This window comes from Buceros rhinoceros, unplaced genomic scaffold (genome assembly GCF_000710305.1).
Source record: "Buceros rhinoceros silvestris isolate BGI_N320 unplaced genomic scaffold, ASM71030v1 scaffold2625, whole genome shotgun sequence".
In the NCBI taxonomy this organism is placed as follows: domain Eukaryota; kingdom Metazoa; phylum Chordata; class Aves; order Bucerotiformes; family Bucerotidae; genus Buceros; species Buceros rhinoceros.
The window spans coordinates 30,693-45,499 of record NW_010413234.1 but is presented as its reverse complement, the minus strand read 5'-3'; the positions used below and the strand labels follow the sequence as shown (position 1 = coordinate 45,499).

Genomic DNA, 14,807 nt, shown 5'->3' with positions numbered 1-14,807 from the left:
TCTGGGTTTTTTTCCTTTGATAACCTTCACTTTGTCAGTAATACTTCACTTTTAAAATTTGTATTATTGAAAAAATCACAGAAGTTTATACAGGAATAGCTATAAGGAATAACCTCACAGGCACTGATATGACAAACATACATTTTAAGGGCTGAGAGGCATTAATTTTGTATCGACAAAGCTGACTGAAAAGAATGACTAACTTTGTCTAAATGGGAAATGCCCGCTTTTGTTTGTATGTTAAGAAATTCAGAAAGTTATTTTTTGGCCTTGCTATGTCACAAAGTCAATCATACAAAGACCTACGCGTTTAACCTAAAGTGGTAATTTTAAAAGCCCTTCTATTAAGAACAAAAACATCATGCAAAACTTTGATCAATTATGCAGCTGCTTTAAAACTGTTGCAAGACCATACTGTATATATTAGCTTTTATATTGCTAATGCACAACTAACAGCAAACTTGATTAGGTTAACACAAATTTGTTTTAATTACACCGTTATATCACACTAAGGAGACAAATGCCACAAGATTGGCAAAAACATTTATGTCTGAGCGCTCAAATGGCAGGATAATCAGGTGTTGTAACCCCTTCACATTTAGAAAAAACCATAATCCTGCAGTCTCGCTTTACAAAAAAAAAATTTGTAAAATATTAATTGGGAGCGGAACAGTTTATACTATCTAACACAAAGTAACTTATACAACTAGTGTCAAAGGCAAACAAAAAACCTTCTAAATAAAAAGTCAAAATACACATAGCAACAGAAGCACAAATGCTGCATTAAATACAGATAAGACAATGCACTTGTTAATAAAAAAGACCAAAAAAAAAGGAAAGTTACTAAAGTTAGCAACACAATTAAAATGCAGTGAGGGAAAACTTTTTTTTTTCTATAACAAGGGTTTCCATTTGAAGTCTTTCCATCCATAATTTGTCTGGTACAGTACATCCATTAAAATACTCAGAATCTCACAGAAGTGTTAGGTTGTTCTCTTCTAAATCTAATTCTGAGTTGGTTCTGGATGTTTTAAACAGACATTATTATGAATGAAGTACGAGCAAGGCAACAAATGGACTTTTTATCACCTTTGATCTTAGCACTGATGACAAACATTTTTAGAAGTTATCATAATCCTTTTTGTCTTTTTTCCCCTCTGCTTCAAATCCATCAACCCCATCACTGTCCCTTCTTCTTTTACGATTATTATGGATGTTGAAGCGTTGATTCATCTGTGGCAATGGATCCATTCCTAAAACTTTGTGTATTTGACGGAATGCAAGGAGTCTCAGTGCAAACTAGAAAAAGGGTAGAAAGAAGATATTTCTGTTAGAAACAAATGTCAATTTTAAGTACTTTGTCAAACAATTAATGAAGACCACTGTGATATTATCCTTAGCCTTTCATTATCCCCTTTTTATTCTCTCAACGAAGTCAATGCAATAAAATCTATATGTTGCATTTGCTGTTTCTGTACCAAGTACATAAATTCTAGCTTATAAATGATGTACATGTGCTTTAGCTGCTGGACTTGCACTTAAGCAGCCAAGGCTGGTCACATGTTCCATTATGTGTTAGTAATCTTTAGCAAAACGATCAAATGAAGAGGTAGGGGCAGTAACCTCTGAAGTGGCAAGCGAGAAAGGTCAATACTGTAAGTGTAAATAGAAACATTAAAATTACTAATATTTAAATAAACATTAAAAATGAAAATTACACAAGTTTATTTATAAAATAGTAAATGCCAATGCAATTTAAAATCTAATAACATACTGCTGCAGAGTGAACATCTTTACAGATATATTTAGATGGAAGTGCCTCAAACTTTTCAGGAAAATATGTTAATTTTAATGCAAACATGAACACTATTATATGTGGTCTGCTATGACATGTTTATTACCTAGCTTAAGACTGAGGAGACTGCACTGTATTCTAAGAGAGGAAAATTGCATGTCCACCATATAGCTCCACTTAAAAAAACAAACCAAAACACAAACCAAATCAAAAACCACCCCAAAAAACAGCCACCGAATTTAGTTACTTTACACATAGATTTCCTTACCTGCGCACTCGAAGTAATATCCTCTCGTTGCTGATCTGTCATTACAGCAAGTGTATCAAAAGGATCTTTTTCACAAGGATCCAGAAGGCCAGGACCACCTACAATGGTTAGGCTTAATTAGTAGCACATCTCTACCTTCTTTCAACCAAACTAAAGATTTTACATTAGTTAAGCCTGAGTATGCAGATACTGATCAATGTGACTTGCCTTTAAGGATGATTCCTGAAGATATACACTCAAAAACTCTTCTCAGTGCATCCCCAGGACTCTGTGGTCCAGTAGCGCTGCTAATTGCTTTTTCCACAAGCAGCTCCATAGCCTAGACCAACAGTAAGAAAAGCCAGCCAGCTTAGAAGACAGATTAAAACAGAAAAGACTGCTACTGTTGTTCAATACAGAACTTCTGAATCCGTAATTGTGAAGAACATTACACATCAAAGAACACTTTCAATTAAAATGGAAAATAAAACCAAGTACTTTGTAAAGATGAATAAAAACAAAGCTAGTACAAGATTAATACTGAGTACTGATACTAGATATGCTGCTTCTCATCGAAAGTTGTTCAAAAGCTTTGTAGGAATTTACATGCCTACATGCAAGTAGACAACTTGTCCAGTCATTTTTTGAGAGAGTGTACCTAATGGAATTAACAGGATGCTATAGAAAGATAAGTATTGTCTCCAAGAGTGTAGAAACTTAGAACACCAAAAATGTAATGATGTATTAATGTTTAAGCGGTTACTCGTTCTTTGGTTTATCAAAACTGAAGTTCACAGCAACTTTTCTCCTGGATACAGGCTAACACTAACTCAGATGTTAAACTGGTATAAAAAAACCTTGACGATACACATACACAAGTTTTCTAAAATTTATACATAATTTGATATTAGTTAAAATGCTTTCAGTGATTAGCTGTATTTTAAATACAGTATTTTTCTGTGAATACTACCATTGTTTACTTTATTAGTCACTACTTTTTCCAGAAAAACCTGTATAAGATACCCGCAAAAGTAAAGAATAGCTTTCCCTATTTTTTTCTCAAATGGATGTCTCAGTACTACCTCTTTGGCAAGTTTAATTCTCAGACAATGTGCCTCTCTTGTTTTTTGGTGTTTTTTTTGGGGGGGTTGTTTTTTGGTCCTCCCAGCCAAGCTTACAGTTATTCAAATATTGCCTTTTATTTTTACTTTTCAGGAGTAAATGCCTATTCTGATGCATGCAAGTAACTACACGCAGTGTTAATTACAATCCTTCACTAAGGGTGCCCATTCCTTTCTATTTTAGCTTCATTTAACTCATAAATTTCAATTCTTCAGCATGGTATTTCCATACTCCCACACTGCATCACTCAAGATTTAGCAAAAGTAATCTAGCTTTTCAAGTATGAAACTTTTGCTTCAAGTATGAAGAAAATACAGCAGGAAAGAAAAAAAGCAGTTCATGTTTTCGCGTTTATTCAACTCTAGTTCTTTGGGATCCTCAAACAATACACTAGTCTGTAACTTAATCCTAAGAGAACATGAATTATGATGCCCTGGTGTTTTATGTGCATGAAAGGCCGAGATTTCAAGTTTGAAAAATAAACCTTGAGTATAGTTTCTTCTAACTTGTAGGAATTTGACATAATTTTTCTAATTTAGTTTTTATTTTTAGGTTCATAAAGAGGGTGCTACTAATGTCCATATTAGACTTCCTAATAACTTTTATTTTTACAACCACTTAGGTTCTTTTTGAAAAGCTCTGTCATCTCTTTGTTTTCTAACAGTCTTCTAGCATACAGGTTAGGAGAAGTTCTGTCCAGAAAAGTGTATTTCTTCAGTTTACGAAATTTCCTCTCTGACTGATGGAAATTACATATATTTAAAATTACCATTTTCATTCCACCATTGTTTTTGTTAGTCAGACTTTGCCAATGGGCCAAAAGAAGACCTGACAACACAGACTTCAACGCTGATCCGTGCCACTGACAATGTATCAGCTATCAGGAGCAGATCAGGAATCACTTCTGGAGAGAAATGAGACACGACTAGGCCTGACGCACTGCTTCATACCTCTCTTCCCTTCTGGATGTGCCTTAGAACAGATTATGTGAGAAACAAGAAACAACATTCCTTGTTCTTCATCTACGTGCCTGCTGTGTGTTGCAATAGTTCTAAGGATGCTTTTCTAAAAATATGCCAGTGTTGCTCTTTGGCAACTCAGTATCATATTAAGTGATATTAAGAGGGCACTTACATATTTAACTTCTTTTAAGCTATGTTTGTACAGCGTATCTTTCATGAAATGTGGCACAGAAACCAGCATTACTTTTTTACTTCAAATGTTTAAAAACCAGAAATAACTGCTCCACATGTTTTCCAGAAGCAATAAATATTATCAGAAGTAATTTAATGAAGTTTTCTGCAAGCTTAGTACAGCTGTAAAACATTTCTCATTGAAATAACGCCAACGCCTCAAACTGTCTTGAAAATTATTAGTGCTCTTCCTGCCAAAACTTCAAAGGAAGCAGCACAGTGCAACAGGATTTGGTCTGTAAAACAGAACTGTCAGACCTAAATTTACTTCCACATATTTCAGAGATTTTGTTTCAGATTAACTTCATCTAATCCACAAACTGAACATCTGTTAATATTTGGAGCAGAAGTTGCACTTCTGGAGAGCATCATTTAAGATAGCCAATGCAAAAGGAATGCTCCAAGAACATTTCGCAGCAAGAATTAAGAGTTGTAAGACAGTAAAACCTAGAGATTTAAGCAACTCTGGTGAAAATGCTAGTAGAGACATGTCCACAGCCTGTATGGCAGTACTATGGTATTTGTTCTCGCAGAAGGGACATATTAATGATCACAGGAGTTACTGTGATTTATTCCTTCAAGTAGCCTTTCTGTTATCAGAGAACTATATGGACACAGCTGACATTTTAAATAAGTTTCAGTAAACTCGGAGCAACTCAGAGTAGGTAGTAGTTAGAAAAAAATCAGACTTCTTCATACAGAGTGAAAGAAAAAAATGCTGAAGTCTAGAATAAGAATGTTACCCACAAAGAATACAAAAGAATAGGAAAATTCCATTTGGAAAAAAAGAAAACAATTCCCGCTCCAAACTGACAAAACCTCAGAAGATTAAATTTTTAGAGGGAATCTGGATTATTTTTTTGGGGAAAGAAACCCAAACGAAACCCTGCATTACTTCTTGAGCAGGTGTACATTTAAAACGGTTGTAACACTTCTCTATGCTTTACTTGCAGCATCCGCTGCATTAAGAAGACTCACTGAAAAGAGCATTACTCACCCAGCTTGGAAAATCAGACCAAGTCGGAACCCGCTGACAGAGGTCACGAAGAATACGTATGATAATCACACAGGATTGCAGACCATTAGCTCTAGCCTTGAGAGCAATACAAAATCAAATTAATTAATCCCAGCACCTACAGCAAACAGGACTTGTTGAAAGACTAAAACACCACTGTTCAATGGAAGCTCAGATACAAGATTGAAACAAATCATTCTACAACTTTATTCCATGAGCTGCCATTTACAGCAGTATTTTATACAGGGTTAGTAATTTAAGGTGGTAGAAGTCAAAGTGCCCAGGTTATACAAGAATAACATTTCTTGATCCCCTGTACACTTTGACGTATGTTCACTTGTAACAATAAATACAGTATCTTTCTATATTAGAAATAAAAAGGATAAAGATCTAAGAAATAGGTATAGAGACTGAAAGGTCAAGGGAATCTGTTTGGTTTCTTTATTGTGCCTTTGCCAGAATGCAAAGTCACTAAACCAAACAGTTGCTTCTCACCTTTCATTCCCTACAGGGAATCTGTTTGGTTTCTTTATTGTGCCTTTGCCAGAATGCAAAGTCACTAAACCAAACAGTTGCTTCTCACCTTTAATTCCCTACAATTAATGCACTTAAAGAAATAGGAAAAAAAGTCTTAAATCTAAACACAAAGCTTTAAACACGTATTCCATTATTTAAAGCAAAGTTACTCTGCAGCCTTATGGAATATATAACAAATATACAACATATGATCACCCCAAGCGAGTCAAGCTTTCAACATCGCCTTCTCAATAACCAGGAAAAAAAAATCATGTCAAATGAGCAATAACTGCATAAAGCAGTTCCTCCATACTCAACCTTCTACGTTTAAATTTAGGGACCAGAAAAATATTAAGTATTATTAGCATGAACAACGCCAAGTGTTTTCACACAATTAAACATTTATATTGCAACTGAACTAATCTCTCATAAGGCTACAAGAAGAAAGTAAAATGATGTTCCGAACCTGGAACCACTTAGCGTGGCGTAGAGCAGCCAGAGCGTCAAGGCATTTTTGCCTGTCCAAGACGTCCGGTGGGTCTTTCACCATACCCGAGGTTACATCTAAAATGGATTGAATTGGCAAAATGCAGTGAGGAATGGGTGTTTGACCAGGTGAGCAAGACACTTCCTTAAAGTAGCTTCAATGTCACACATGCCATTTAAAGTTTAAACCCTTGAACAACAAATGTAAATGTTCAACAAAAGCCATTCAATTAGGATTAGGGCATCAACCCTGTATGAAGATCAAGAGCATATTATATACTTTAGCTCTGAGGTTATTTTCAAATGCATTGCACATTATGCAATGTGTAGTACTTCTTTATTTAATCTAACACTGGAAAAACATATTTCCCCTAGAATTAAATACTGAAGGAAGGATGGTTGGACACAGTGCACCAGCACAGAGAACACAAGACAGAAGGAACACAAAAATCCACTTTAACCAAGTCAAAACACTCAAAATTAGCTTCTTGTCTTGTAAATTTTAAGGGTCATGTATTATTTGGGACTATTCTTAAAAGAAAAACTAAGTTTAACAAATCTTAAAAGCAGTCGATGTTTAGAAATGATGTTATTTATATCATACCTTGAACTTGAAATTATTTTGCTTTAAAAACCTGACTAAGGGAATGTGAAATATCCTTCAATATTATATAGTTCCATTCTTTCTAGTACCCTCTCTGTTACTCATATAAATAAAATTCCTCAGCCTATAATATATGTGCTCCAGTATCATTTAGGATGCAAGAAAGAATCTGAAGAGGAACTGCATTACTTAAGATGCAGCAGGAAAAAGAAAAGCAAGGAATAGTTTAAAAAACAAAGAAGAATGTCTGAAAAATGAAGAGAATATAGTAGATCTTGTATATTTAAATGTTCAGAAAAGGACTTAATTACCAAGCTGACTGCTTTGTTTCCAAACAGGAAGAGACCATAGGTCCTTTTGGAAGTGGTTTAAGCAATGCAACTGGAACCACTGAACAATGTGAACTGGTATCCTCAAGTTTCTTAAACAGTGCACAGATATGATGCAGTGGTCATCTTGAAAAGTTCTTTGTTCTACTAGTTGTGAAAATGGCTATTATGACTAGTAACAAAGTATACTGGCAGTGTAACTGGTGATACACCAGCAAGATATAAATTCAGGTAAGTCAGAAAATAAAATAAAATAAAATACATATATATATATTAGGAGGAAGAGAGACTCCTGAAATGTGCCTGCAACAATAAGTTTTTAGGGATGCTGCAGAAATACAGTCTGAAACCACCTATTTTACGCAAATGTAAATTAAATTGAGTATTCTACTGTACAGGGAGCTAAAAAGCCATGAACGAACATGGTGGTACAACTTTGCAATACAATAATTAAATTTAATCTGAAGAACTACATTCAGATTTGAGCATTTTTTTACAGAACAGTTCCATTGGTCTGCACAGGGCTAAACAGGGGAGGATTTCAAAATAAGAACAGAGAAGAACACAGGTATCTTCTCACGCATATATTCAAGCTTATGGACTATATGTTAAAGTGGAAAGATGAGTATCTGCACTAACAAGGCATTTCTAGAGTAAATGAAGACATTTAAAGTGGTATTTCCTTTAAAACAAAACAGAACAAAACTAAAACCAAACCCAACCTATACAAGAGAGGTGCCAGGTAAGATAACTGATGAAATGAGTACAACCTGGATATAAGAGACAAGAAGTACATTTAGAGAAAACCCACAGCAGGAAAAAAGTGGCAAAGTAAGGTTGAGGAAAAACAAAAATATGGGTTGTTGGTCCTAGTACCCTAATCAGTCAATTATTTACTATCTTCTAAAACCAATATGCAAATAGGTGACACTGTGCAAACTTTCAGCACAATAATTCATTACATAATTTGAAACTCCAATTACTTCTAGCTCTGAGAAACTTACATTTCAGAAAATAATTTTACTAAAAAGAATTACAGTTTAAATGCACAGAAGCGAATCTCACTCAGTGCTGGAAATGTCAATCTAAAATGTGCTACTAATATATGGCATATGAATACCCTTGAAAAAACTCTGAAAGTCAGAAGTTGCCAAGGCACCTATTGCACTGACAATGCATTGACTGAAAAAAACCTATCAAGGAAACTTGCAATATTCAATCTGTGGATTTTTGCATCTGTTTCACATTTCAGGATTAACCCCTTAAAGACTATTTAGCTAAATTCTGATGCCTAACCTACTACCCTGTTAAGATAAGACAAAAACCTGAATTAATTTACAAAACACAAGCATGAATTCTTACCCTATATAACTTAATACTAGCCTAAATATAAGGGGTTAATCTTCAGTCAGACATGCTGTGTCCACACTACCTCTTCATTAAAAATTAACAGGTATACCAATTTTGGTAGTTTTATTATGTGAAATACATTTTACCCAGTCAGCCATTTCAAGACTAGTGTGAACACTGCTTAATTCTAGGAGAGAGACGAAGACGAAAAGGAAAAAAAAAAAAACAACACAAAGTAACAGCAGATGCTAGGACTATGCATCCAAACCCCCTCCTTGGTAAAGCATGGCAGGTGTGACACTGAGCTTTAGAAAACCTTGGTCAAAAATCCTTCCGATGTCTTGGCAGCAACCCCTGACAGGAATCAAGTCCCTCTGCTAGAAGGCTTTGGACCGGGGCTGTTAGCTAAGGAAAAAAAGACACAAACGCACACATTTCTGTGTTTGTAAGTATGTACACTTTGTTTGCTGAAGGAAGGATTCCACAGCAGGGGTTAGAGCATGTCAAATGTATCAGATTCAGTAAACTGTCAAACGCACAATACTGTAAGAAACAGTAGCTATGCGGTTAACAATTTTATTTCACTATTTTTTTTTTAGCCTTTTACCATGTAATGGGATTATTACATATCAAATACGATTCTACTTCATGTGCAAGTCTTGGTCTCGTCTTTACTCAAACTGGTTCTTCCGGTAAAGCCTTCCTTATCACCTGAACTAGCTTCCCAAGCGGGCTAAAAACTTTAAACCATCATAAGACACAGAGCATGAGAAGCTGCAGTAAGGAAAAACACAAACACATACTGTTACTCTGCAGCAAATAAGCGGCAGTCTTCGTAATAAGGCCTTCTTTGCTGCAATAATTTGCAATTCAGTCTTCTATTTGCTCTAGTTTCAAACATGAACTTTTCTGCACATCCACTTTATACTGCTCAGTGTCTTGAAGAGAAATCTAACTTGATTTTGCTTGCCTAGAGGCAGTACTGCATTCAGCAGTGAATAAAGTACCGTGATCATTTTAAGTCAAGTGTGGGTCAGACAAAAATACAGATTTGTTTCCTTTAGGTGTCATAAATTAAGGGACTGATGCTTATTTTATTTTTAGTCCACATGGTAGAATTTTAGGCCAGAAACCACTGAAATTTAGTACTGTGGCAGGAATCAATATTGCACTTTTGCACAGTAATAAACATGGTGCTTAAGGTTAACTCCAGTTTATGGTTAATATAATTTAATAATAAAATTTTTTAAGTTAAAGTATTCTTAAATAAATACACTTTAAGTGAGTTTACTGATAAGTAAACGAATAATATGTTAAGTTGGATTCAGCACAGACGTGTCATGACAAGAGTCATGTTACAGTTAAGACTGTCAAAAACCAAATAAAATCGGTTGGGTGTGACAGTACATGTACAAAGCCTTTATAGATAGGAATAATATGCACAGCTTAAAAATCATGTAAACAGCATTCTTAAAAGACTCTTCAGAAGTCATCCAAACCAGAGAATGCATCTTGAAATTTTTCTTTCTGATTGTATAGGACAACTTTGTTAATACAGTTTGCTTACAATGCACTAGGCACAGCTACAGGGCATTTATTAATACAATATATAAAACCTCAGGTATTTTAGAGGACATGTAATGATGAGATGAAATAAAAAAAACTCCGTGGCTTATATAAATACGTATATACACAAGCACATGTATACATACACACATACAATTTTGTTCAGCCTGCATATGAGAAGTGTTAAGCTAGACTCTTATTTGTAGGTTCACTGTCAAACACAAGAACCCTGTTTCCTATGGTGTCTTTCAACTATGAAAATACAGGATTAAAAGGAAACAAAAGTTAATTTTATCTGACCCGTAAACAAAAAGAACCAATGTACTGCAGACATTAATCATGCTTGTTGGCTTAAAAGCTTTTGGAGCTTTGAAAGTGTTACAGAACAGACCCTAAAGCAACACTGCTGGCACCAGAGAAACTGTGGACTTCAGAAACGTAGATTCATTTACAAGCTCCACCTTCTGCTTCAGCTCAACGACAAAGCCATTTCTTATTGTACTAGTTTGGGTTTGCCAGTTGGATAGAAGACTGATTGTAATACCAGGAGCCCAAGTACTCAAAAAGCACTCCAGACCAAAGAGCAACCTCAGAGAGCTGGAAAAAATCACTTCTTCTTTTGAAGTTAGAAGCACTGTTACCGTTGAAAAGTATTATAAAAGTGCATTTTACGTGGTGCTGCTATTTGGAATGTCTAAGTGATGGTAATACTGATCCAGTTTAAACCCAGAAACCTGTGATTTGTTTTTTCTAAAACCATAGCATCTTTCTCTTAGGGCAAGACTGCTCTAGAAAGCCAGTTTATGGCCACTCGCTATAAAATACTTAGTTTTCCACATAATTTTAAAAGAGGAGGAAAAATAGTCAAGTTTGTACCTTTTCCAGAAAGCTGAGGTTGGACTTAATGTTAAAAATTAAATAAATGCATCATACAAGCATTTGTTTTAACCAACTGTTTTCTACCAAGACTGGTTGAAAAACAAGGTTTTGATAAAATACACGTGCCAGCATGTTGCCTTCCAGGACCTTAACGCCATCGTAAGCAGAACAGATAAACATTAAAAAACGGGTGAGAGAAAAATAACATCTTTAACAACTTCCCAACCTCCTTCCCTCATGTTCTCCTCCCGAATGACTGGAGATGTCAGTGTGATAGTAACTTGCATTTTGGGTTCCACACACGAATTTAAAATTATTGCTGCTTCTGGGACTGCACACTTGATATCGTATTTCTCAGGACTTATTACCTAAATATCAAGAAACAGAAATTTCTATTAGCACATAGCCAGTAAAAGTATGGGAAAGAAAACAGATTTCAGCACAGTCTTTTGAACAGAAAGACAGAACCACAAGGTAATTATATGAAGCAGATACCTCTGTATACACATTAAGATACGTTTGTGTACTTGCATACTGTTTACAAATCGTTCATGAAAATACACAGCGGTCATCAAGCACGCAAACGAAAAAAACCTGCTTAGAAAGGAAATTCACATACAAGTAGTTACATAACAATAACTTTAACAGTGTTTGAGATAGAAGCTTCAATGCTACTTAAAATGTCAGCTGGACATTTTTCTCATTGGAACACAAGAGCCTTTAAAAGGCACAAAGATGGAATGACTGTTCTCCAAGCTCACAGTTAAATGATGGGTACTGATAGGTACATTCTGTACTTGGCTGTCACAACATGCTAAGAACAGACGGCATCTTGGAATAACCGCCTTGTAACTAACAAGGCGGTTATTTCAAACAAATTGCTTCTTGGGACTAGACTTAGTAATTCTAAATACCCTTGAAAGGAAGCTGTAGGCACCTGTCACCTTCTTCCACAGGCTAGAGGGAAAAGTGACTTCTCTACAAAGCCAGACCAAGATGTGCATTTTCTTCCGTTCTATTAGTTCAAACAAGAGCAAACTCAAGATTATTTTCTAATTAATCTGATCCTGCTAAAGCTTCTACCATGCCACCGATTCTGTTGAACATTTCACTTAGTTAACTACTTGCAGAACTAAGAAGCACTGACACAAACAAATAGAAAACAAGATCTAAGTACAAAAGAGACTGGGATTAATGAAGAACTTTGGCCTTCAGGCAGCAAACTTCCTGTACCTCTGTTGCTGCCGGTAACTGGATAATAGTCTTTTTTCTGTTCATTTCTAATTCCCAAATAAATGAAATCTGTTAAATGGCAATTGATAGTGCACCGCTAGTGTAAACACCCAGACACTTGTATGGACACAATATACAGAAGGCAAAACATGCAGCATAGTCCCTGATTCAGACAGAAACACTAAGAAAATGGAAAAAAACTGAGCCTGAGCTATGAAACATGGCACACATTTGACTTGAGGACAGATTTTACAAAAAATCAAATCCAAAATCTAAATGCTACTTACTGCAAGTTGTTTGGGAAGACTTTCAGCAATACGACTGAGTAATGACTTTGAAGGCTTCTCAGCACATAACAAAACCAGATTGACATTCCGATCTCCACGGAGTAGCAAACCTTTAGCCAAAACGCCTACCCGTAAGACTCCTTTCAAAGCTCTGTGAATTATAAAGTTGCATTTAAAACAATATAAAAACTTTTAAACTAATCCTGAAAATAGAAAAGTGAAATAAAACAGGAGTATTCCACATACTTCTGAAGTCACAGTGACATAAAACATATCAAAACCCAAACAGAAAAGAATTCCTGGAAGCACTGATAACAGTCTAAGGAAAAACTTCAGAGGCAGTAATTTTTAAAGTAATTTAAAAAAATACCTGTCTTTACTGCCATCTTTTTTGTCATCTCCCTCTTTGTTCTTGCTTTTTTCATGATCGGTCATGTTGTCAGAAACAAGTTTCAAAGCACGCTCAGTAATAGAAACAATTTTCTGGACTGCTTGAAGTTCCTCCTCTGTTGGATATATAGCTGCATGTTTGGTCATCACATAGCGGTCATCAGAGGAGTCTGGGCGGCGTAGAGGCTAAATAGACAAAACAGCATTTCTGAAATTTGGATACACTTCCAAGTTCACAAAGGATGTGACTAAAAATCATACATGTGGCTAAACAACAGAATATTCAAACCTCAAACTGCCGAAATATTACAAAACATGAACTGAAGTGGCCTTAACAACTTACACTGAATGTCTGAAAAAACATGAAAATCAAAATTATGAAATCCCAGGATCAAAAGTATTTCCCCAACATAAATATCTATTGTCTTTCTATCAACGGGGAGAAACTTGCACATCGTTGCAAAATAGAGTATCTAGGATAGCTTTTATAATTCAAATAGGAAGGGACCTCAGAAGGTCCTCTAGTCCAACCTCGTGTGGAAACCATGTTCAGCTCTAAGATCACATCACGTTGCTAAGGGCTCTATCCAGCTGGTTCCTGAAAACCACCAAAGATGGAGACTAAACAACAACTGTGTGAAAAAAAATTATCTCCTGTATTCTCTCTGTACCTCTTTTGTCTCATCTTAAGCTGGTTGTATCTTGTGCTCTCATGTCTGTAGAGAGCCTGGCTCCACTGTCTTTATAATGCACACATATTAGAAGGCTACTATGTCCCACTGAAGCTCCCCTACAGGCAGAACAGGCACAGATTACTCAGCTTCTCCTCACAGGGCATGCATTCCAGTTCCCTGACCATCCTGGTAGCCCCACACTGAGCTTGCTATGATTTACAGTATCTTTCAGGTATTGCAAAGCCCAAAACTGAATGTAGTATTGCAGTTTGGGTCTAATGAAAGCTGATCATTTCCCTTCATCTACTGATTATGGCTCCTGTTCATATAATCCAGGATGCTGTTGACCTACCTTCTTTGCTGCCAGCTTGCTAGCTGCCAAGATCTCCAGATTCCTTCCACCAGGGCTCCTACCCAGCCTGTCACTCCAGAGCCCCTCAGGGCAGGGCATTATACCTTCCCAACAGCAGCATTAGACATTGGTCTTTGTGGAATTCCATGAAGTCCTTTCCTCCAGTCTTTGTAGGTCCTTCTGGATGGCAGCGCTGTCCTCAATGGTATCAACTATTCTCCCCACATTAACTGATTCAATTTTATGCCAGCTGCAAACGTTTTGAGTGTGCACTCACCCCATCACCTTTCAGAGCATTGATAAGGTGCTCATGACACAAATTCAGGATAAACCCATGTGGTACTGCACTTATTACTGACCTACAGAACTACCCACCACTAACCATGATGGTCTAGGACTGACAATACAACCACTTTTTATCCATACATTGGTCCAGAATTAGATAAATAATGCTGTAAAATGCAGTTAAAGAAAAGCAGTAGGCAAATCCAAAGTGATTTGCATTTCAAAAGAAACTGTATTTGTCTTTAAGGCATCCTTCTGTCATTTCAGTGGACTTACTTTGGAAGTAAAGTCCTGGTTTAAGATAAACAGGGTTAGTTTAACTTCGATGGACGCATTGAACAGCCAATGGTGTATTCTTCCCATGGACATCAGCCCATCTCACTAGTTCTGGGGTTTCTGGTGGGCCCTGGGAACTTCCTTAAAAAACAGCACACAGGCAGGACTGTGCCCCTTTTTCTCCCACCACTCAGTGCTGACACAACCT

At 36.2% G+C, this 14,807-nt stretch overlaps 1 protein-coding gene across 1 annotated transcript in view; it reads right to left on the bottom strand.

Annotated features, from left to right (window-relative positions):
- Positions 1 to 936: 936 nt before the first annotated feature.
- The window catches only part of ZFR (zinc finger RNA binding protein), a 36,719-nt gene continuing 22,848 nt past the window's right edge, over positions 937 to 14,807 (bottom strand). The window contains exons 15-22 of the mRNA XM_010136640.1: positions 12,993 to 13,198; positions 12,623 to 12,773; positions 11,329 to 11,470; positions 6,355 to 6,452; positions 5,355 to 5,450; positions 2,271 to 2,382; positions 2,064 to 2,161; positions 937 to 1,299 (exon numbers count right to left, since the gene is read on the bottom strand). Coding sequence (XP_010134942.1) covers positions 1,120 to 1,299; positions 2,064 to 2,161; positions 2,271 to 2,382; positions 5,355 to 5,450; positions 6,355 to 6,452; positions 11,329 to 11,470; positions 12,623 to 12,773; positions 12,993 to 13,198 — 1,083 coding nt within the window. The 3' untranslated portion in view covers positions 937 to 1,119. The remainder of the gene's footprint in view (positions 1,300 to 2,063; positions 2,162 to 2,270; positions 2,383 to 5,354; positions 5,451 to 6,354; positions 6,453 to 11,328; positions 11,471 to 12,622; positions 12,774 to 12,992; positions 13,199 to 14,807) is intronic.